The sequence below is a fragment of the Malus domestica genome, chromosome 13 (assembly GCF_042453785.1).
Source record: "Malus domestica chromosome 13, GDT2T_hap1".
NCBI lineage: Eukaryota > Viridiplantae > Streptophyta > Magnoliopsida > Rosales > Rosaceae > Malus > Malus domestica.
The window spans coordinates 27,597,705-27,622,693 of record NC_091673.1 but is presented as its reverse complement, the minus strand read 5'-3'; the positions used below and the strand labels follow the sequence as shown (position 1 = coordinate 27,622,693).

At 36.5% G+C, this 24,989-nt stretch overlaps 1 protein-coding gene, 1 long non-coding RNA gene and 1 other non-coding gene across 3 annotated transcripts; 2 read left to right on the top strand and 1 right to left on the bottom strand.

Annotated features, from left to right (window-relative positions):
• Positions 1-4,654: 4,654 nt before the first annotated feature.
• On the top strand, positions 4,655-12,360 carry LOC103415086 (uncharacterized). Its single transcript, XR_003767899.2, has 7 exons — positions 4,655-5,165; positions 5,258-5,417; positions 5,533-5,607; positions 5,700-5,794; positions 5,892-5,996; positions 6,110-6,207; positions 12,070-12,360. It is a non-coding gene; the product is annotated as an uncharacterized lncRNA (long non-coding RNA).
• Positions 11,397-11,501, top strand: LOC114820799 (small nucleolar RNA R71). Its single transcript, XR_003768277.1, has one exon. It is a non-coding gene; the product is annotated as a small nucleolar RNA R71 (small nucleolar RNA).
• A 9,864-nt stretch (positions 12,361-22,224) lies between the features above and the next one.
• Positions 22,225-23,841, bottom strand: LOC139190913 (uncharacterized). The gene is made up of 2 exons (XM_070811403.1): positions 23,009-23,841; positions 22,225-22,459 (listed from the first exon to the last, which is right to left on the bottom strand). Exons 1-2 carry the CDS (start codon positions 23,839-23,841, stop codon positions 22,225-22,227), a joined length of 1,068 nt encoding a protein of 355 aa, XP_070667504.1.
• Between the last annotated feature and the right edge of the window lie 1,148 nt (positions 23,842-24,989).

The following is a 24,989-nucleotide window of genomic DNA, read 5'->3' as shown; positions in this document are numbered from 1 at the left end:
GTGGAAAAATGTGAATAAATTTAAACCTAAGAGTGCCTAAATACCAGAGTGCGCTGGTGAGCGGGAAGGAACCCACTTCACACGCAACGTTAGATCATAAGTAAGTACAGTAGAAGGGATTAATAATCGTACCCCTGAAAGAATCTCTAATAGTAAGAATCGCCAAGAATCTTCAATGATAAGAAAGCTCAGCTAATAAAAAATGGAGGGTGAAAACAAAACAAGAGTGAGTGGCCCTGGAGATAAAAGTTTAGTAGAACCATATAAAACATTATAACCCTTCGATACAACAATTGTATAGTTTCCAAAAAGTTCATAAATATACTACAACACAGCATCTCATCAGCAATATCAATAATCATGTGATTAACAACCCATACTAGTACGCAAGTCGGAGTCACTTATGGTGACTTGTACGACTGTACCCATATCTCATCAATCGATGTTAACTTATAAGTCGGAATCACGTATAGTGACCTGTATGACTTACCCATATTTCTTCAATATGTTAGCTCATCACATATCGTATCACATATGCTAGTTCATCACATATGCTAGCTCATCATATATTTCATCACATATGCTAGCTCATTGCATATCGTATCACATATACTAGCTCATAAGTCGGAGTCACCTCTAGTGACCTGTATGACTGTAATCATATATCATCAATCAATGCTAGCTCATAAGTCAGAAGTCACCTCTAGTGACCTGTACGACATATTCATATCTCATCAATCAATCTCGCCGGAGTCACCTATAATGACCTATATGGAATATTCATATCTCATCAATCAATCTAGCCGAAGTCACCTATAGTGACCTATACGGCATAATCATATATCATCAATCAATCTAGTCGGAGTCACCTATAGTGACCTATACGACATAATCATATATCATTAATCAATCTAGCCGGAGTCACCTATAGTGACCTATACAGCATTACGCCTGCACACGAATCAAAACCACTATAGTGGTCTGTACGACAGGACTGGGTGTAAATGAATACGCTCAAGTGCTACGATCACGTGAAGAGTCACCTACGAGTCAGAACCATCTATAGTGGTTTGTACGACAGGCATGTGCACCTATCTCGAATTCAAGGTGAGCGTATGGTGCAGGAGGTGAACATTACGTGAAGGACTGTGCCCTGGCCATAAGCGGAAGCACTAACACCGGGGTGCAGGTTTAAAAGCTTTAAATGCATCTAATACAACATGTATGATTCATAAGCAACCTATACGACAATGCCGAAGTTGCCTATTATTGCAACTTGTACGACAATGTCAGAGTTGCTTAAAAAACATAAATGTAGTCATACCATAACCCCATTAATTCAAATAATACCGTATGCTTACCTGAACTTACTTGAACTTACCTGTGAGTCCTACGTTCACCTTTGCACTTCGAAGCATTCACAATAATCATGTGCAAGGAATATACAGATGGAAATACCAGGATGTAAGTCTAAATTCAACATATCATAATATTTCCAGATATATAAACATATAAACAAATGGTCTATAATGCATAAACTGTAATGCCCCATTCCCAAACTAGGCTATTGTCTCGATTATTCATTCTCATTTATTATATGGCTGCATCTAACGTCTCGTTAGACTGCCTACGTACCCTAAACCGAGATCAAGCCATTCGTAGTTTGCAATAGTATTCCAAAGCATTCACAGTAATCATAAGCAATAATCAATTTATAAACATTTATGTAATTGTTAATAATATATATATATATATATATATATATATATATATATATATGATAGGATTTTTATTACTCATGTGTTGGGCTTAAATCTCCTATTTTACTTGCAAGAATCACAAGGTTATTGTAGTATAAACGGATTTCGCAAGGTCATCTCCACAGAGATTATTAAATAATTCGAACTAATTAGATTCCATTTAATTATTGTAAAGTAGAAATTGAAGTGATTGATTTTGTAACCTAATTAAAATAAAAACGAAATTAATGAATTAAAATAAACAATCTGCAATATTAGAGCTAGAGAGAAAGAAAACAGTTTTGGGAGAATAAAATTAAGAAAGCACTAGGGTTCCACCATCACCTAGCAATCCTATGAATTTTTACCAATTACTTATGATCTACACATGCTACTTTGAAGGTTAGATTTTCCTAATTCATATTCTACTTGGAACCTCCAACATAGAACGTATATCTAACATGCAACCCGTCCGGACGTTCGGATCAAATCTAAACATGAAAGACTCATTATGCTTTATGAAAATCCTTTGAAAAACCATGCAATCCTTAAGACGTGATATTCATCCTAAGAGAAATTACAATTATTAATCACAAGAAGCCAGCGTCAATTTCAGGGAACCTTCCAACCAAAATTGCTTCAAATTACTTTTCTAAAGATCCTAATGGTGATCAAGCATTACGACAATTAGATAGTTTTTATCCCGGTGATTAACAATTCAAAGTACGCATGCAATCGATCATAAGTAATTAAATAAAAATCACATATTCATGCTAAGGCTCAAAACTTCACCCTAGCAAAAGAAATTAGTTCCGCATATTCATAATTGAAATCATAGAAATATCTCTTAAGAAAAGGATTGAAAACACCTTCAAGTAGAAAATCTTCAAAACCCTAGCACTTCTCTCTGTCTCCAATATTGCATAAAATAAAGTGTAGTCTGAAACTATAGATGGCTAAGCAATATATTTACTCAGCCACCACACAAACCCTAGCAAACTGAAATTAATAAAAACCCTAAATAAAAATAGTAAAATTCGTCTAAAATATGAACAGCCACGTTTTGGCCCATAAGCTGCTCCAAAACTGGCCCAATATAGCTGGATTTGATGTTTGGAATATTCTGAACACTTTTCCAGAAGGCCACGAACCCATCCGAGGTCATCTTGGGCTCCAAAAACGTCATTTAAGCCCAAAAACGTCATTTTCCAGCACTGCGCACTGCTTCTTTATTTCATCACCAGAAAATAACCGCTTGGTGGAAAAATCCAAAATTTTGATACAATCAAGCGAAGTGACTCACGAACGTCCTCCAACTGGAATTACTCCAAAATTCGTCCATTTGATCCTGTTTTTCTCCAGAGGAAGTCGAAAGTCCTATATTGAAAATACACTTCAAAGTATCAAAATTCTTCCAATATATTAACCAAAATATACTAAGATTAGGGTAAAATATATAATGTAAAATCTACTCATCAAATACCCCCAAACTTAGCTTTTTGCTTGTCCTCAAGCAAAACAAGACTCAAACAAAAATAAAAACTTAACAAACTAGATAACTAGCTAAAATTAACTGACAAAAACTTTCACCTTTAAAGTTGCAATCCATAGCGAATTTCAAAAACTAGAACATCTTTTCAAAAGTTCCAACCAATCCCACCACAGAGTCTAAGCCATTTAGAATCAATTAGAAAAGAATTCACAAACTTCCTTTGGTGTAAAGTGAACCAACATAATTAAGGAGACTCGACTAAAACCCTTACCTCTCGTCCTTATTTATTTCACACATAGTAACTTTAAATATAACTCTCTTTCTTTTTCTTTTTTTTTTTCACTTTTTTTTTTTCATATATAACATTTTTTTTTTCAGTAACAGTAGTGGTCGTGCAATGTCGGTTCACTTAAACTTTCGATCCAACCCATGTAGTGAGCTTTAGGTCAATGACTCCCAAACCACTAAGGCTTTAGGGCACTAGGTGTAGAACACCCCTAAGGACTTATTAACCCGAGCTGAAAAGGTTACGAAACCAACTAACCACCCTGCCCCATGCCAAAATTCTACCGTTTGACGCGAGAATCACTGCTGATTAGGCAGGACTGGCCCGGTTACTAGGCAAAACCTCGGGTGAGACAATTATTACTTTATTCACAATAATAACTGACTTTACTTAAAACAAAAATTAAAAATAACTTAGACTAAAAGCAAGTGTTTCAATCTCACTCCCCACAAACCATGTTGGTGTGATGTGCAAAGTTCAAAGTATAATTCATGAATTAGTGTCTAAGCAACGTTAAATAGCAAAGACTCTAATGTGGGATTAATCTTTACCATGTCCATTTGTTCTAACGTTTAAAATAATCTATGGATATTAACTTAAAAAGAATGAAAACTTTTAACCGACACAAAAATAAAAACCTAAAATGTTATTTTCCCACCCCCAAACTTATTTCACACTTTGTCCTCAAGGTGTGGAAAATAAAAGAAACATGACAAAAATGCAATAAACTGAAACTAACATATAATAATTATAAAAGGGAAAATGAGTAACAAAACCAAAGCAAAGAACGATAGTACCTGGGCTTGACTATAAAGATATATATATATATATATATAATGATATAAAATAAAAAGAAAATGAAAGAAACTATAAAATAACATGTAAAGAAAGGAAGGCATAAGACCTGGCGTTTGTGGAAAACATCATGGCATGACCATGACAAAGAGTGGCCTGGGAATGATGGCACACGGATGTGATGTGGCGGAGTGATAAATGAGTGGCCAAATAAAAGCCACGCATAGGCCATGCATTGAGAACCTGCCAACACGCCAATTCATGTGTACAGTAGGCGTGCACCAACATTTGAAAACATTGGATGCCATGCTTTGAAAGGCATGCAGCTGGCATGCAAGTGGAAAGTGGCGTGCAGCATCAGTCTTCTGTCTATTTCAGGCATCAAACACAGAGCCCAAACGGCTCTCTCCCCTTTCTTCAAACCGTGGCCTAGGGAAGCATAAAAAATTGATGTAGCGCAGACGTGTCAAGCATCAGGCAGGGGAGCTCCATAGGATTCGAAATTAAAGGTGAAGAGCAATCCATTGGCCCATGTCTCTCTAGAAAAACTAAAAAGGCTTTTAATCCTTCTCAGTTCGGCATCCCTCTTCCTGCAAACCTTCCATTTTATTTTTCAGCCCTCTCTCTCTTCTTCATCAAACCCCAATGCATCTCTACTCTCTCTCTAAAATCATGGCTCTCAGAAACGCAAAATCCTTCTGTCTCTTAGAAATTCAGCCACCTCCTCTCTCGGATCTCTGCCCTCGCAGCCCTTTCTCTCTCAAATCTTCTCTGCCGGCAACTGAACAACGTACCTCCCCCTTTGTTGACTAGCCCATCCGTGGTAGAAAATCGGAAAAACTGACAGCCAAAGGTAAAATCATCCTCCAATCTGTTGTGGTCATGTCTCAGATTTATTTGTTTTAGAGAAATAGAATTAAATCTAACACATGCATGTCGTTTTAGCTGTTTGAGGACCCCCAATAATTTCAAATCCGAGACAACAACACAAGAACAACACCCTGAATCTCCATCTCATCTCAACAAAATCATGTTTCCCAAGCCGTAAGCCATCACAGATTCGAGTGACAGTCTTGTAGATCGAGACCACTGCACACAGGCAACGGTAAGCATCGCCCACTTAGGTCAAAATACATGTCGCTCAGCTTGCGAAAAATCTCTGTAAGTTATATGTTCATGATGAGTCTGTAGAAGCTTACACAGATTTTTTTTTTTTGTAGGTGTCCGAGATGCACCAAGAGACTGAAGAGACAACCTCGAAGAGCTCCCAAACTCACGGATCTGCAAATTATTAGGTAGAAACCGTAACCCTTTGGATTGATTGATTAAGATCTGATACTGGAGTAATAACCACTACTGTGACTGAAAAATTTTCCCTCAACTCCAGCGTACAACCGAGAGACAACAACCTGGAGCTTCCGGTCTAGTGGTTACGGAAGGCAGCATAAATGACAAATGTCTCGGCCTCTGCAAATAAGTAAGGTAACAATCTTGTACTCCGTTCATGATGGATTCCATTCCGTGAGACCGTTGCTTCATTATACCTGCATGTAATGAAACTGGTGTGGTATGTTTGTAGAACAAGCGGATCCAGGACAGATCCGAAAGAAAGAATGCTCAACTGGATATCCATCAGACAAAAGGCAGGACACATCGCAACAGCAATGACTTAGCAACCTTGAAGGTATAAACACTCATCCGGCAGAAACTATGACTTTCAGAATACTGTGTGGTTTTCAAAAAAAAAATTTATGTGTCTCAACATAGTCTCATATTGGTGTGCTCTGTGTGATATAGGCGGATCACTGATAGATCCGAGGGAAAGAAAAAGGTGGACAAAGATTAGCTTCAATACGGTACAAGTTGCCAAGAGCCCAGATCGGTGAATCTGGGAGGTAAAATTTCGTATCCTTGCAAGTGGAATTGTTGTAGATCTGGTAATAATAGCTGTACTCAGTTCTGTGGTGTATGGATCTGTGATTTAATTGTGCTTCCTCCATGCATCGCACAACTGAGCTGCAGAAAATTAACTGCTCTAAATTCTGTTTATGTGCTGGATCTGCAACAATCACCCCCAAACTTGCATCTGTGAATGGCTTTTTATGTTGATTGCTTTAAATTTCCAGCATAGTGTAGATGTGGTTGATGTGAACGTTAGACTTGCTGCTGGGTGCAGGATTCCAGCATAGGACGAGCTTTATTTTCCACGTTCGCGACCTGCAATTAACCAATATGCGTCAAAAAATTAAAATAAAATCAAATAAACTGGGTAAATAAAATCAATATGCAATCTTCCATTTTTTCCAAATTTTTTTTTTATTTTGTATTTTTATGTATTTTTTTTATATTTTTTTTATGTATGTTTTTTTTTATATATATATATATATTTTTTTTTTATCTTAAAGAGAAAATCAAACGAAAATTAAAATTAGGAAAGAGTTTAGAAAAATTGGGTTGCCTCCCAATAAGCGTTTTATTTTAAGTCTGTAGCTAGACGTTGCGGAAGTCCGATGGCTAGATCACTGGTGCCTTCAGAGTCAAAGACTCGTATGCAGTATCAAAGGGTGACTCCACGTATGGTTTCAGCCTGTGACCATTCACCTTGAATGTGTTGCCTTGAGCCTCATTAGATATTTCAACTGCTCCATGAGGAAAGATTTTAGTAACCAAATACGGCCCAGTCCAGCGAGATTTCAATTTCCCTGGAAACAACTTTATCCTTGAACTGAATAGCAACACCTTTTGCCCTGGCTGGAATTCTTTCCGTAAAATTTGACTATCATGAAACGCCTTAGTTCTTTCCTTGTAGATGCGAGAACTTTCATAAGCATCCTGACGAATTTCCTCCAGTTCATTGAGCTGCAATTTACGTTGGTCTCCAGCTGAGTCATATGAAAAATTTAACTCTTTAATTGCCCAATACGCCTTATGTTCAAGCTCCATAGGTAGATGACACGCTTTTCTATAAACGAGTCGAAATGGTGACATCCCAATAGGAGTTTTATAAGCTGTTCTGTAGGCCCACAACGCATCATTTAATTTTAAACTCCAATCTTTTCGTGTTGAACCAACTGTTTTCTCCAAAATGCGTTTTAATTCTCTGTTTGAAACTTCCACTTGACCAGATGTCTGTGGATGATAAGGTGTAGCCACACGATGATTAATCCCATATTTTGCCAACAAATTAGCAAATGATTTATTAATAAAGTGCTTCCCCCCATCACTAAGAATAACGCGTGGAATTCCAAAACGCGGAAATATAACCCCTTGGAGGAACCTCAGGACTACTGACCCCTGATTAGTTGGTGCTGCAATGGCCTCGACCCACTTAGAAACATACTCCACAGCAACTAAAATATATTGGTTCCCATGGGACGATGGAAATGGTCCCCTGAAATCAATACCCCATACATCAAATAATTCAACAATCAAAATACTTTGCTGGGGCATCTCATTCCTTTTGGACTGGTTGCCGACTCTTTGACACCTATCACAAGCCTTGCACCAATTATATGCATCCTTAAAAAGTGTAGGCCAAAATAACCCACTCTGCAAAAATTTTTCTGCTGTTCTTTTCTGCCCAAAATGTCCCCCACAAGCAAAATGATGAGCAAACCTTAGAACACTTTCCTGTTCGGCTTCAGGAATACATCTGCGAATAATCTGGTCTGGGCAATACTTAAATAGGTATGGCTCATCCCAGAAATAATGCTTCACATCAGATAAAAACTTCTTTTTCTGCTGCAACGTTAAATCTGGATGCACTACCCCTTTAACCAAATAATTAACCATATCAGCAAACCATGGTGTACGGAATTGGACTGCAAATAGCTGTTCATCTGGAAAACTCTCCCTCAGTGGTAGGGAATCCTCTTCTGAAGTTGTGGGAATAATTAATCTAGATAAATGGTCAGCCACCACATTTTCACGACCCTTTTTATCTTTCATTTCTAAGTCAAACTCTTGCAATAAAAGAATCCAACGTATCAATCGAGGTCTAGCATCTTTTTTAGACAACAAATATTTCAAAGCTGCATGATCTGTATAAACAATCACTTTAGCCCCATCTAAATACGAACGAAATTTTTCCAATGCAAAAACAATTGCCAACAATTCCTTCTCTGTGGTAGCATAGTTTAGTTGTGCATCATTGAAGGTTCGACTAGCATAATAAATAACTTGGGGAAGTTTATCTGTCCGCTGTCCAAGAACTGCCCCCACTGCATAATCTGATGCGCCACACATCAATTCAAAAGGTAGGCTCCAATTAGGAGCTGCAATAATGGGTGCTGTGGTGAGTAGTGTCTTTAACTTCTTGAAGGCCTCCAAACAAGCCTCATAAAAAACGAATGGAGCGTCTTTAGCCAATAAATTACACAAGGGTCGGCTAATCTTGGAGAAATCCTTGATGAACCGTCTTTAAAACCCGGCATGGCCAAGAAAAGATCGAACACTCTTAACAGTTGTCGGGGGTGGCAACTTTTCAATTGCATCCATTTTAGCCTTATCAACTTCAATACCCCTATTAGAAATCAAGTGGCCCAAGACAATTCCCTGCCTAACCATAAAATGACACTTTTCCCAGTTTAAAACCAGGTTGGTCTTAATGCATCTTTCCAGAACTAGAGATAAATTCTGCAAACATTGGTAAAAAGAATCCCCAAAAACAGAAAAATCATCCATAAATACCTCAACTACATGTTCAACTAACCCGGTAATTATGCTCATCATGCAACGCTGAAACGTGGCAGGCGCATTGCACAATCCAAAAGGCATTCTTCTATATGCAAAAGTCCCAAAAGGACAAGTAAAGGTTGTCTTTTCTTGATCCTCAGGGGCAACTGGAATCTGGTTATACCCTGAATAGCCTTCCAAGAAACAGTAGAAAGCACGACTAGCCAACCTTTCTATAATCAACACACATACGCCACCCAGTAGTCAAGCGAGTAGGCACAAGTTCATTATTATCATTTTTCACAACTGTAATACCAAAACGCTTTGGCACCACTTGAGTTGGACTAATCCACTTACTATCTGAAATGGGATAGATCATCCCAGCAACTAAAAGCTTCATAACTTCATTACGAACAACTTCTTTCATAATTGGATTCAACCGACGTTGAGCGTCAATGGCAGGTTTTACTCCATCATCCAACAAAATTTTGTGCATACAAATTGTAGGGCTGATCCTTTTAATGTCAGCTATAGTCCAGCCAATTGCATCTTGATGGCTCCTTAAAATGCGCAGCAGTTTATCTTCTTCTGTTGAACTTTTTGGGTTCCCCCAAACTCTCAAAAACGGGCCTCCAACGTGGGGGTTGAAAATGAACACTTTCCAAAGCTGAAACAAACTCAAAGACCTCTTCATCTTCTGTATTTTTGTTCTCAAACCCATGCAACACATCTAACAATGGATCAGATGTCAAACGTGGCATAATTTCAGCATGTAATAAGCTGTCAAGCACATCAACACGCATACAATCATGCACATCACCTGGCCTTTTGGTAACTTCAAATAAACTGAACACAACAGATTGATCTTGCACTCTAAGTGTAAGTGTCCCAGCCTCTACATCAATTAACGTTCTGGCTGTAGCCATGAAAGGACGTCCCAAAATAATCGGTGTTTGCATATCTTCATCCATATCCAAAATCACAAAATCTGCAGGAAGATAGAGATTATCCACTTTAATAATTAGGTCTTCTATAATACCCCTTGGATAAGCAACTGATCGGTCCGCTAGTTGTAGAATAACTAATGTAGGCTTGATTTCTCCTTGTCCTAGTCTCTGAAAAACAGAAAAAGGCATTAAATTAATACTAGCACCTAAGTCAATTAAAGCACGTTTAAAATGAGAATTTCCAATTGTGCATGAAATTGTAAAACTCCCTGGATCTTGTTTCTTTGGGGGCAATTTGTGAAGCAGAACATCGGTGCTCTGTTCCGTAAGAATTACTTTCTCATAATCAAAAGCTTCTTTTTCTTTGTGCAATCATCCCTCAAAAACTTGGCATAAGACGGAATGTTCTTGATGGCATCAATTAACGGCAGATTAATCTGATCCTTAGACAAAGTCTTTATAAAATCTGCCAATTGTTGATCTTTAACTTTAGGCTTCAACCATTCGGGATAAGGCATAGGTGGCTCATAGACACGATCCTCAACAATATCTGCACTATTTTTGAAACTGTTCGAAGACTGTTCAGAATCTTTTGAATTGGCAGATTTTTCAACATTTCCCGAAACTGTTTTAGGCTGTGAATCCACCCGCGAATTTAGAATGCAATTTTCTTCCCTGTTATCAAAACTTTTGCCGGAACGTAAAACTCTGACTGCCTTGCAATCGGCACCTCCCCTAGGATTTGGTTCTGTTTGGCTGGGAAATGTACCTGGTGCCCTTCTAGAAACCTGCAAAGCATTCTGCCCCATCTGTTTTTCGATGTTTTTCACTGTTGCCTGTAGATTTTGAATTTCTTGAGTGGTAGTATTTGCCAATTTTTCAATTGCAACCTCGCAAGCGGCCTTAGGTGCGGCAGGTTGCTGTACCTGCTGTTGAAATTGAGGCCTAGTGTGCTGTTCCTTATCCCACCTTAGATTAGGATGATCTCTCCAACCGGGGTTGTAGAAATTAGAGTATGGGTCATATCTGGGCCGCTGGAAATTGTTAAATGCATTAACCTGCTCAGCTGTAAAATCTGGTGAAACATATTTATGTGGGCAGCTCATAAAATCGTGAGTTATCATGTTGCAAATGCTGCAGGCAGCTTGTAAGGGTTGCTGTACAGCAACCTGAGAACCTGGCATTCTCTGTAATAACATGTTAAATTTTGCGTCAAGCCTTTTCTCCATTTTTTCAATTTGTGCTGTAACATATGGAGAACCGTTAGACATCTCAAAAATAGACCTAGATTGTGGCTGTTCAACTGCCCAGTGCTGTGTATCTGCTGCCATTTTTTCAAATAACAAACAAGCCTCTTGTGCATTTTTGTCTTTGTACGAACCTTCGCATGAAGCGTTGACAAGAGTTTTTGTAGTCATATTCAAACCTCTGAAAAATATATGCATTTGATCAGTAGTGTTAATACCCGAATGTGGACATTTTGTAAGCAACTCTTTAAACCGCTCCCACGTCTCGTGAAACTCTTCATTTGGTTTTTGGGCAAACGATAAAATTTGAGTTCTCATGTCAAGGGTCTTAGAAGCTGGATAATACTTGTTTAAAAATTTTTCACTAAGTTGGGCGCAAGTTGTAATGCTTCCAGATGGGAGTGTGGGGAGCCATCTCCGTGCCTGATCTTTTAGAGTGTATGGAAACAATCGCAGCTTAATAGATTCGGCTGAAAATCCCCTCACCAAAATGATTTTGCACCCCATTAAAAATTAGGAAAACTAATGAAAAGGGCTTGAAAGTTTTGAGTTTTAATGATAAGGACAAAATAAAGAGTAAAGTGAATAGTACCATGATTAACTTTTTAGTGTAAAAATGTGGTTTTTCGTTAAAGTGAACAGTACCGGGTGCTTTTCGTTAAAGTTCCCTTAAAAATTCTGTAATGTGCATGTTAGGATCATCAGATGATAACCCATGAAATGTAGGTAGAATATTCAACATGTGCTGTTTTATTTCAAATGCAGTCGCTTCCTCCACTGCCGGATATGTAATGCAACTGGGTATATTTGTGGAATGGGCAGTCAGTGAATCACCCAGGGGCAGACCTGCCTCTGGAATTACAAACGCCATTTTTTCTTTGTTGTGCAGGTCAAAGACTGATTTCAGAAACCTCTCCTGCAGAGGACGAACCCGCTGCAAATTTTGCTCTCTGCGTTTCCTCCTTAAATGCTGCTCAAATTCTGGATCAAGTGAAATCAATTTCTGCACTGTTGAACGGGTGCTGACCATGCACAGATTTCTGAAATCTGTACTGTTGTACTGTTGTAATCTGTAAAAATAAAATATAAACGAAAATTAAATATTTTTTTTATATGTATAAACAGCAATAATTAATTGAAAATCTGATTCGTGGGGATTATTTTAAATAATCCCCGGCAACGGCGCCATTTTCTTGATAGGATTTTTAATACTCATGTGTTGGGCTTAAATCTCCTATTTTACTTGCAAGAATTACAAGGTTATTGTAGTAAAAACGGATTTCGCAAGGTCATCTCCACAGGGATTATTAAATAATTCGAACTAATCAGATTCCATTTAATTATTGTAAAGTAGAAATTGAAGTGATTGATTTTGTAACCTAATTAAAATAAAAACGAAATTAATGAATTAAAATAAACAATCTGCAATATTAGAGCTAGAGAGAAAGAAAACAGTTTTGGGATAATAAAATTAAGAAAGCACTAGGGTTCCACTATCACCTAGCAATTCTATGAATTTTTACCAATTACTTATGATCTACACATGCTACTTTGAAGGTTAGATTTTCCTAATTCATATTCTACTTGGAACCTCCAACATAGAACGTATATCTAACATGCAACCCGTCCGGACGTTCGGATCAAATCTAAACATGAAAGACTCATTATGCTTTATGAAAATCCTTTGAAAAACCATGCAATCCTTAAGACGTGATATTCATCCTAAGAGAAATTACAATTATTAATCACAAGAAGCCAGCGTCAATTTCAGGGAACCTTCCGACCAAAATTGCATCAAATTACTTTTCTAAAGATCCTAATGGTGATCAAGCATTACGACAATTAGATAGTTTTTATCCCGGTGATTAACAATTCAAAGTACGCATGCAATCGATCATAAGTAATTAAATAAAAATCACATATTCATGCTAAGGCTCAAGGTTTCGCCCTAACAAAAGAAATTAGTTCCGCATATTCATAATTGAAATCATAGAAATATCTCTTAAGAAAAGGATTGAAAACACCTTCAAGTAGAAAATCTTCAAAGCCCTAGCACTTCTCTCTGTCTCCAATATTGCATAAAATAAAGCGTAGTCTGAAACTATAGACGGCTAAGCAATATATTTACTCAGCCACCACACAAACCCTAGCAAACTGAAATTAATAAAAACCCTAAATAAAAATAGTAAAATTCGTCTAAAATCTGAACAGCCACGTTTTGGCCCATAAGCTGCTCCAAAACTAGCCCAATATAGCTGGATTTGATGTTTGGAATATTCTGAACACTTTTCCAGAAGGCCACGAACCCATCCGAGGTTATCTTGGGCTCCAAAAACGTCATTTAAGCCCAAAAACGTTATTTTCCAGCACTGCGCACTGCTTCTTTATTTCATCGCCAGAAAATAACCGCTTGGTGGAAAAATCCCAAATTTTGATATGATCAAGCTAAGTGACTCACGAACGTCCTCCAACTAGAATTACTCTAAAATTCGTCAATTTGATCCTGTTTTGCTCCAAAGGAAGTCGAAAGTCCTATATTAAAAATACACTTCAAAGTATCAAAATTCTTCCAATATATTAACCAAAATATACTAAGATTAGGGTAAAATATATAATATAAAATCTACTCATCAATATATACAGTAGAAAGGAAAAGACCCACTCACCTTAGATCCGTGCCACGACTCCCTAGCACGCATGTCGAGACATCACGAACCATCGTCGCCTATGACCAATTATCAAATCACATCTCAGAGTTTGTACCGATAAAATACACAATTTACATAAAACACATCCCTACGTATTTCAATTTGGAAGATCTGCATCACGGATTTCTGATCCATTTCTTCTAAAGATCCATATTATACCTCTAGAACAACATCCTAAAGTCCCATTACGATCCAACGGTCGGATCTCCGCCAATTGCCAAAACTAAGTGGCGGTTAACCTTTTATTTCATGAACTTACAAATTCAATTCGGGAAGATCCGTATAGCGGATTCCCGATCCGTAAGTTCCTATGGTCCTCAAATATTACGTACTAAAACCTATTAAAGTTTGGTGACGATCCAACAGTCGGATCATCGATTCATACAATGACGTATTAATGTATAGTAGAGAATTTAGGTTCCAACAATCAACCTACGACATTCAAATATCAAAACTGAATTCAAGACATTTAACATAGCATAAAAATAGCATTGGCGGCCCACTGGCCGCTTGCCGCTGCACTCGCCGCCGAGGGTGGCGGTCGGCCGTCCCAACTCGCCAGAAAATTCAATTATTTCCAAAAATTACCAAAATTTACAGGAATGAAGATCTCAAAGAGAGGAACAACCTTCATACCTACCACGAAGTCCAAAAGTGGACGGAAGATGGTCAATTTTGCCCATAAAGCTGATGGGTGCCTAAAACTTCCTAGTGTCGATTTGTCGTCTACGGTGGTCCAATGGGGTCAAGGTTGGTTGGGTTTTGCTCCTGGGATGATGGGCTACAAAGCCCAAGTGGTGGCATTACCCATCGCTTTGCCAATTCGCCGGAAAATTGAAAAGGGTGGCCGGAGCATTGTTGATTTTCGTCGACTTTCGTGGCCTCAAACCGCCACATACCGTGGTTAATCAAGTTGGTTCTTGGGTGGGTTTTGTAGAGGGGAATGAGAGCTTCAAGATGGTCGTGGCGGTGTACGGACGGAAAACCCACGGGAAAGGCTCCCAGCTTTTCCCTTTTTTTTTTCTTCTTTCTCATTTCTAATTGGGTTGTTGCCCTTTTCTTCTTTTTCATCTAATTGGTCCTTCTTAATCTTTTAACTAACTCTCAATAACCAACTTCAAACATCCATAACTATATCGTTATAATCCGGACTTGCAAGGGTTTTCGCCTATGCGTTCGCACCAACGAGTACTATGAGGATACGCTAAAAGAATAAGTCATACGTCTCTCTAGATGCTGGTCAACGGTAGTCAAAATCTTTGCCTCTAGGGCATTTTCGTAAATTCACGCTTTTAAAATTAATAAAAACGTAAAATTTGGAACGGGTTGTCACACTCATTTAATGTTTTCTAAAAATATTAAAAATCAATTAAAATCTTTTAATATTATGCATTTTCCAACTCCAAAATATCTAATTAATATCTTATAACAAAAAAACTAATATACTAACATAAATCTATCTGCAAAACATTCTACTCTAACTCAAGTAGCAAATTTATGAAAGTATATTATACCTATAAGTGAGATATGAAACCTAATTAAAAGGTTGAAAAAACATAATATACCTACAAGCAAGACACATTAATTTGTGACAGGTTGACTATGAAAAAACCTATCATATAGGTAGATAAATACAATTAACCTGTAATATAGGTTGATTATAAAAATTAAAATGAAATCTATAAATAGGATAAAGCAAGTGGAAGAACAAGAAATAACAAATAAATAAATAAAAAGAAATAATCAAAGAGATAATTAGGAAGAAATTTGATTTTACAATAAATTTTTTCATTGAAGAGATAATTATTTATAATTAAATTTAAGGAATTGGACTTATTTTAATAAATTGGATTATTCCTACTATTGACTCAAAAAATTGGACTTATATCAATCTCTATATTTATTCTTTTATTTATATAATATATTTTAAAGGGTGAATTAATAATTTGATATCAAACTTGTTATTTACAAAAGGGGTGTGCTATCCACATACCTCTTTTTACTTCATACACACCATCTTAATTTGCGGTCGTCGGATTGACTGAATTAAAGAAGATCAAATGACAGAAATTAACAAGAAGTGTGTGAGAAGCAAAAAGGGGTTTGTGAATAGCACGCTCCTTTACCAAATTCGAACATAAAACCTCTCACTTACAATTGAAGATACCACGTAGAAACTACTTCTTTCACTACTTTCACTTCTTTAAGTGGACGATGTTATTCATTCCATGCCTTTTACAGTTAATAATTTTTTAGTGTATCCAGAGCACAATCACGTGACATTATTATTCAACTCAAATTATAACACGCATATTTTGTATATACTCTAAAAGTGAGACATATAAACCATATCATTTCGGTACTTTTGTGTTATAACACGTAAAATAGTACACAAGGTCTTTCACCATTTGTCATTCATGATTTATCACTCATTCTGGTTTTAGGTATCTGAGTTTTTATTTGAAACCCTTGGACTGTTGTTTGGAGGTCTAAAGTATTTGCTCTATGATTTGTTTGAATTCTCTTCTATCTATATGTGTTTTAGCTGAAAACTGATGCAATCTTGTTTAACTTTCCATCCACTGTACTTGTAGGATTGTCTTCTTTGTCCTACAGGATGTGCTGCCAATGTAAATGTAGCCTTGATGGCAGCTTTGGGATCTGTTGGCTCTTTCTTGGCTGCGAAAAAATCAGCTTTACCAGATGAAAAGATTGCCATTTTTTCTGACGAATTGAACCATGTGTCGATAATCGATGGTGACATGGCTCACCTTAATGCATTGTTGTACGTCTTAGTTATGACATGGCTCACCTTAATGCGTTGTTGTACGTCTTAGTTAAGCTTTTGTTTCAATCCTTCTGTATGCCACTGTTTATGGGATCGATACATAATACATTTGTGCTTTGACATGCAGATCAAGTTGAACAATGAGGAAGAAAGTAGTCGTGACTGATAGGTACGCAAGTCATATGCTCTTTTACAATTCTACGTACTTTCTATATTTTAGTTCGAATCAGTTTCATCTTTATATGAGACCAAATAAAAAAAACATCAATCTTTTATATATATAAAGTCTCTTATGTTTTCTGTTATCTTTTCTATAACTTATTAAAATTATGGTCGACTACAGCTTGTTTAGTATGGATGGAGACTTTGCACCAATGGCTGAGCTTGTGAAGCTACGTAAACAACATCACTTTCTGTTTGTTATTGATGATGTAAGTCAACCAAGGCCAACCGTGTATGGCGGGCGCCAGCTTAGGCGACTGCCAAGGGCTCCGCATCGAAAGGGCCATATATATATATATATATATAGAGAGAGAGAGAGAGAGAGAGAGAGAGAGAGAGGAAACCTTTAAGGGAAGGGTCTTTATTTTTTTTTATAAAAATGAGGATTAGTTGTGGGTTCACATCAAATCAAACTTTAACGATCCGAACTGTCTACTTTTCAAGTTGGACCTCATAAATCATTCTTGCAAAGTATTAGCCAAATCGGAAATGTTTAAGACATCTAATTGAGTTCAAAGAAATTAACGAATACTTTGTTATATAAGAAACAATGAAATTTTATCTTCATAATTAAATAGACAAATGGTTTTGGATTGAATTGAATTTTTGTAAAGATGATCTATGAAACGAGACTTACAAAATAAACTGTTCGGATCATTGAAGTTCGATATACAGTGGGTCCTACACCTAATCCCCATTATAAAAAATTGAGAATCCCTTTGCATAAAGGGCCTACACACACTTTCTATTCCTTAAATTAATCAAGTCACCGGTACTGAAAAGCTTATATAGTTGCTGGTCCGACCTTGATCTGTAATGCTGTGTGACAATAAGATAGAAATCAAACTATAATCTGACAAATTAGAAAATTGGAATTCACCAAAAAAGCATGAGAAAAGTCGAATAATCCTAACACCAATCGTTTTATAGTGCATCTCAATCCTAGGCTTGCTAGGAATCCTAATGAGAAACAAAATACTAAAATAAAAATACAAATAGATCATTACAACTTAAAATGTTGTTGCAACCTTGTAAATTAATGTGGAAATTCGGCTTTAAATGCCATGTGTTAACGTCATTCTCTCAAATGACGGGTTATGGGACTAAAGAGAGAGGATCCTCGCCGGATTCTCTTTGTCAGGATTCTAGGGATCCTCAAACCACATCCGTTCATCATACAACGTGCAGTCATAAATTATTGTAAATTTTTTTATTTAAAATTGAATATAAACAGTACTTGACAAAAATTGGCCGCACGATATAATATGAACGGATATGATTTGAGGATCCAGTGAGGATCCTCACTCGGAACTAAATTGTTGCTTAGAAACTAGATCTACAACACATGGACATAATTGTTGTCGGATTTGTCTTTTATGTCCATTCTATTCTACATCATTTTAAGGGCTAGTTTGAGATTGTAGTACTTTAAGAAAAAAAAACAATTTATTAAACAATTTGGAACATCAAATGTGTTTGGTAAAACAAAAAAAAGTGGTTTTAAAAAAAAAAAAAACTGTTGTCAATGACTGTAAAAAAATCATAGGAAAGCAGAAGTATTGTCTACCATGCTTCTAAAAAAAATTGTTTATTTTTCAAAGCATAGTAATCAATGCCCATTTAATGAAATTTTCAAATGGCAAGTACATCCCAACATATTTACAAAATTACAATCATTGTCTCTACATTATTCTCTGACAATTATTATATCACATTAAATATCATATCATTTTTAGTCATTTCACATATTTACATCAATTTATATAAAAGTTTACCAAACACTCAAACCCTATTTTTTGCTAAATGCACTTTTACCAATAAAAAAATAAAAAAATAAATAAAAATAAAAAAAGTTTACCAAACACTCAATAACTTTTATTCTCATAGCCTAGCAAAAATAGTTTTTTTTTTTTTTTTTTTTTTTTTAAAGTACAACAATACCAAACTAGCCTTAGTAACAAATGGATACAAAACTTAGATAAGTAGATAGTCTTCGGGTTCTGGAGTATATGGAAATGCAGGAATGAGGCGGTGTTTAATGGGGTGCGAACTCTTCCTCATATGGTTGTTGATCTTTTGCAGCGATAGGTGGAGGAGTTTAGGGATGCTATGAGGGATATGGAGGGCGAGGGAGGGGAGCTTAGGATGGTTGGTATGGCTGGTGTGGGGAAGGATTTAGAGGAAAGGCCTGGGGGAGGGTACGGGATCAAGGGAAAGGCAGCATGTAAGGGTGGGAATGGAAGAAGGAATGGGGCATTGGCTGAAACCTCCTTTTGGGGTGCTGAAACTTAATTGTGATGCAGCTTGGAGGAGAGACACGAAGGAGGGAGGAGTGGGGTAGGTACTTTGGGATTTCGCTGGGCTTCTTAAGCTTGCAGGAGGGGTGGGAGGGTTGCGGCTTGGGGATGTTTTGATGGCGGAGGCAGATGCAGTTTGCCAAGGCTTGGAGTGGATTGTAGGGAGTGATATTATGGGGGCTACTACTCGGATGGTGGTTGAATCAGATTCCAAGGGTTTGATCCAGATGTTAAATAAAGTGATAGTGGCTAATGTGACTATAGAGATTTATCTCCAAGATATTTGGAGATTGGCAAGTTTATTCTAGTTGGTGAGGTTCTGCTTTACCCCTCATCATTGCAATCGTGCAACTCATTCGATAATGGCGTACATCGTTAAGCATGGTGGAAGATTTGGCTGGGATGATTTAGGGCTAGAGTTTTTGTTTAATGTTTTAGCAGAAGATGCACTTGTATCTGTTCGTATTTAAGTTAATATATTTCCTATCTTTCGACAAAAAAAAAAAAGATAAGTAGATTTAAAATAGGATTAAATACTTAAAACCCCTAATCTTTTAGTGTCATTAATTCCAAATTAATCTCAACCTTTTTAAACATTCCAAACAAGTACCCAACCTATTAAAAATGTCACATTCGTTAAACCCCAGTTAATTTTTCAAACATAGATTATATTCAACCCCACCAACTGGGTATATCATGGACAATATTAAAATTAGTTGCCTCAAAATCTAAATTTCAAACATAAATTATCTAATATATATGAAACCTAATGATCAAAGAAGTGTTGATTTGAATAGAACATGGACCTAAATTGAAATTACATCAGGAGGGAAATCTCTTAACAAAGAAAAGGGTTAAGAATTCATATAGGGTCAAGAAGCTTGTTTCTGTTCATGTGATTTCCTGTTTCGCCGATTCTCGATTAGTAAAACTTCCAATTCTTCTTTGTGGACGATGAAGATGCATGATTGTAGCCACACCATGACAATCTATACTATTTCAGCAACCTCCATGACCTTTTTCCGATGTTGGCAGCTTGAGGTGTAGGGTGGAGTTGATGGTGTTGCGTTGGGTTTAGAGGTGATGGCCTGATGAGAGTGGTGGTAACTGGTAGTTCGTGGAGGCTAATGCTTCCATCACCTTCTATTGATTTTAGAAACAAAGTAAGCCTAGTTAATCTAATATATTTTTAACTAGGCTTAACGGATGTGACATTTTCAATAGGTTAGGGACTTGTTTGGAATGTTTAAAAAGGTTGAGACTAATTTGAATTGACATTAAAATGTTGGGGGATTTTTGGTACTTAATTCTTTATTAAAATAACTAGATGCAATGTCACATCCCGGCTCGGGCCCCCACCACATCTCTGGCTCGACTTCACCGTAGCACGATATTGTCCGCTTTGGGCCCCAACCACACCCTCACGGTTTTGTTTCTGGAAACTCACACGATAACTTTGGAGTAGGTCACCCATGGGATTGATCTCGCGTAAACTCACTTAACTTTGGAGTTCCGACAGAACCCGAAGCCAGTGAACTCCCAAAAGGCATCGTGCTAGGTAGAGATGGGAATATACATATAAGGCTTAGAGGATCCACTCCCCTGGGCGTTGTGGGATGTACAATTCACCCCCTTTAGGGGCACGACGTCCTCGTCGGCACACTTCTGGCCAGGGATTGGCTCTGATACCAAATTGTCACTTCCCGATCCTGGCCCCCACCACATCCCGAGCTCGACTCCACCGTAGCGCGATATTATCCGCTTTGGGCCCTAACTACGCCCTCGTGGTTTTGTTTCTGAGAACTCACACGAGAACTTCGCGGTGGGCCACCCATCATGGGATTGCTCTCATGCGAACTCGCTTAACTTCAGAGTTCCAACGGAACCCGAAGCCAGTGAGTTCCCAATAGGCCTCGTGCCAGGTAGGGATGAGAATATACATATAAGGCTTAGAGGATCCACTCCCCTGGACGATGTGGGATGTTACATGCAATGCACTTAATGTAGATGAATAACTTGAAATGAGTTATTTGACAAATATTATTTAGTGATTTTGTAATGCTCACATTGTGCATTTCAATCCTTTATCTTGATTGTTTTTTATCTTTATGCGCTAGAACTCAAATTTTCGATGCAATGCACTTAATGTAGATACTATCGCTTGTTCAAAATAAATAAGTAAAAATAAAAATATTAGCCCACCCCTTTGAAAAATCTTGGATCAACCCTTTTACATATGTCAGAATTGAAGTTCATAATATGAACTATCTATTGTTTAATTCTTCAAACATCATCCTTCCTAAAATTAAACAAATTTAAAACCACTAAAAAAATCTAATTACAGCCAATAAAAATAGACGAACATTGTATTTCAAGAACACAACCACTTAATTGAGTGATTTAATGATCTCAAACGTGAATGATTTTTTGTATAGATAAATTGTGAGGGAAAACTTTAAACCTCAATGGTTTGAATCATTGAAATATGGCAGAGAGGGGCACTACACGTATCTCTCAAATAAGTTTGTTTGAGGGAACCCTCCAATGAATCTTCATCTACAAACACAGGTCCATAGTATATATCAATTTATGTCTTGACATAACAGACCAGGTTATAAGCAAGTTAACTAGAACAATGTGCTTCCTCGTTCTTGTGGTTTATTTTAAATTAGAATATCACTCGAATCAACAAAAACATGTCTCTGTAAAGCACTTATGCTCATAAATGCTTATGCTAAAAGTGATTTATTATAAACACATTGAAATTCTTATTTTTATTATAAACACATTGAAATTCATTTGCCTTTAGTAAGCTAGTAGCATTAATATATGGGAGTTTTAACGAAAAGGGCTTGGTACTATTCATTCTTAACCATAAGGACATTTTATGTATGAAAAGTCTGTAATAGATCAAATTCTTCTCTTTATTTACTCTTATGCCATTACATGCGGACCACAACGATGTTGACATTTCTGTCTGGAAATACATTATGATGCTATTCATCTTATGCTAATTTACAGCTAGTTCTTCAGGCTTCCATCATGTTGTCGATGTTATGCAGCTTTTCTTCTGACAAATTATTCCAATACTGTTCATCACCTTCTACTAGCTCCGCATCTCTTTCTCTATCTTCTTTCACCTTGTAATATATTTCCGCTGTTTCTTCTTTGAAATTTTGGGGCTTCCAATAAGGCTGATGACTTATTCTTGTCTTGCTGTAAATATACATCTCTTCTTCTTCTGCTACTAGTACCATATCATACCTAAAATCTTCAAATTCATCTAAAGCAAACATTTGGATCCCTCTAAATTTTAAAATATCTTTGTATGAAGGAGTCCACCTATGTGAGGAGATAGGGTTTAGTCTAAAGGACTCTTCATTGATCATGGCTATATGCCTAGCTTTCTCCTTATGCATGTGTACATACCAATCTGGAGGACTACTAATAAAACTTATGCAAATTTCTTTCCACCTTTCTAGATAGTCTTCTGCTACTTTAATAAGCTTTTCAGGAAATGATTCTAGTTGAGAAATACGGTTAATAAATATTTTATCGAGATAACCAAACTCTAATAGTAGGGCAGGGGTAACTTCTACCTCATTATGCTTTTTCTGATGCTTATAACTAAAATGCCATGTTTTAAAATCTCTCATGTTAATCATGGCCACAGCTACGCCAACCTCTGGTTTACAAATACAATTCTCTGTACTATCACAAAGACATGGATGATACATCTTTGTAATAATATCCATCCCTGGTTTTGGATCAAAGATGGACTGATACAAGGCGCATTGTAATTGTAATTGTAACTCTTTCATGGACTGTGATGCTCTGCTCAGGATCTCATTTTGCATATCTGTTGGCATTATTCTCAGTTTTGCTTTTGAAATTTCTTCTAATAAAACATCGTCTAATATTAAGTCTGAAGATATATTCCTAAGAAAACTTTCATATTTTTCTTGTTTTTCTTTGTCACTCTGAACCTGATGCTGATCATTACTTTGATGTTGCTCCATTTCAACGTCTTCTTCTAAGAGCTCAATCTTAATTTCTTCTATGGGCTCATTAGCCTCTTGTTCTATGGGTTCAATAACCTCTTTTCCTTTATGCTTATGCTGATCAATCTCTAAACCTATTTTTAATTCTCTTTTCAAGGTATCACTTGCCTTTTGCTGCATTCTAAGAGATTGGAGTTCTTGGTTCATTTTGGTAAACTTACCAAGTAATGACTCATGGTCCCTAGAAATGGCTTGAAGATTGTGCTCAAGAGAATGAATATGCTGCTGGCTTTGGTGGAAATTAAAGCTATCAAACTCTTGTTCCAAGGCTCTAATTAATTTTTCATGACCTAACCTCATGCTTGGCTGCTTAATTTGGATATTCCAGAAATTATCTAAGAGAACCTGCTGCTTATTCGAAAGCCCCGGTACCCTTGACCTGTATCTCAGAGTTGGATTTCTGATTCCTTCAACAATATTGCCATTAAAGTTGAACGTGGGTACTGGTGGTGATGCTGGTCTGCTCATGCTATTTTGAAATCCACTTAATGGTGGAGGTTGATGGTGCATCATCATGCCATTGAAAGAAACTCTTCTGCCTTGCAGTCTTGTGCTATTTGCTGATGATGGTCCACGATATTCCATACCTGTTCAACAAATTAATCTTGATAAGATATCAGCTAATGTATTGTCATTACCTTTTATATGTTCAAAAATTGGTTTAAAACCATTTCCTGTAATTGAATCAACAAAATTAACCCATCTTCGGGCTGCCTGTTTATTAGCATGTATCTTGTTATAATGAGAAACTATATTTTGACAATCTGTTCTAATCGTAAATACTTCATTATGTAAAAATAAAGAAAATGCTTCAAGTGAATTAATTATCCCTAAAATTTCTAAATCTATTGATGGTAATCTTGACTGTACATCACTAAACTTTCCTGAGGAATATCTACAAACTTGTTCGTCAGACTTTGGAGACTCCCTATGCCTTTTCTGGTATAGTATACATGCCCATCCTAATGATGAAGCATCTGTTTCGACTATCTTGTAACTATCATCTAATGGTAATGTTAATGGCTTAAGTTTAGTAATTTCTTCTTTTATTTTTTGAACTAATTTAATATCTTCACTATTAAAATATTTTTGTCCTGTTTTGCTAGTTTTACTATGTAATACTGCTATTTTTCTTCCTAAATCAGGGATAAAATTTCTTGCATAATTTAGCAATCCTAAAAATGCTTGTAACTGTTTCTTATCTTCTAATTTATCTGGAAATTCTAACACCTTTTTAGCTATATGATCTTGTAATTGGATTGTACCTGACTTGATATACATTCCTAAAAATTCTATATCTTGCTTTTCTAATGCTATTTTATTTTTGCTAATTACAATTCCATTATTGATAAATTCTTGTAATACTATCTCTAAATGCTTCCTATGTTCATTTTTATTTTTACTATGTACTAAAATATCATCTACATAAACACTACAAAAATTATCATATTTCTTGAAAATTTGGTCCATCTTTCTTTGAAAGATCGATGGAGCATTTTTAAGTCCAAATGGCATAACAAGCCACTCAAAATGTCCTTCTGGACAAGTAAAGGTTGTCCACTCAATTGATTCTTCTGCTAATCTTATTTGCCAAAAACCTGATTTACAATCAAATTTGCTAAAATATTTACTCTCTTGAATTTTGTTTATAAGCTCATCCTTATTTGGTAATTTATAACTATCTTCGTATGTATTATCATTTAATCTCTTGTAATTATAAACTATTCTAGCCT

What these genes read in the sequence shown, in the direction of transcription:
- LOC139190913 (XM_070811403.1), bottom strand. Translation starts at nt 23,841, where the DNA reads ATGGAATATCGTGGACCATCATCAGCAAATAGCACAAGACTGCAAGGC. An exon ending in GCATCACAGTCCATGAAAGA is followed by an intron (nt 22,460 to 23,008) that starts GTTACAATTACA and finishes TGAAGATTTTAG; the next exon opens with GTATGATATGGTACTAGTAG.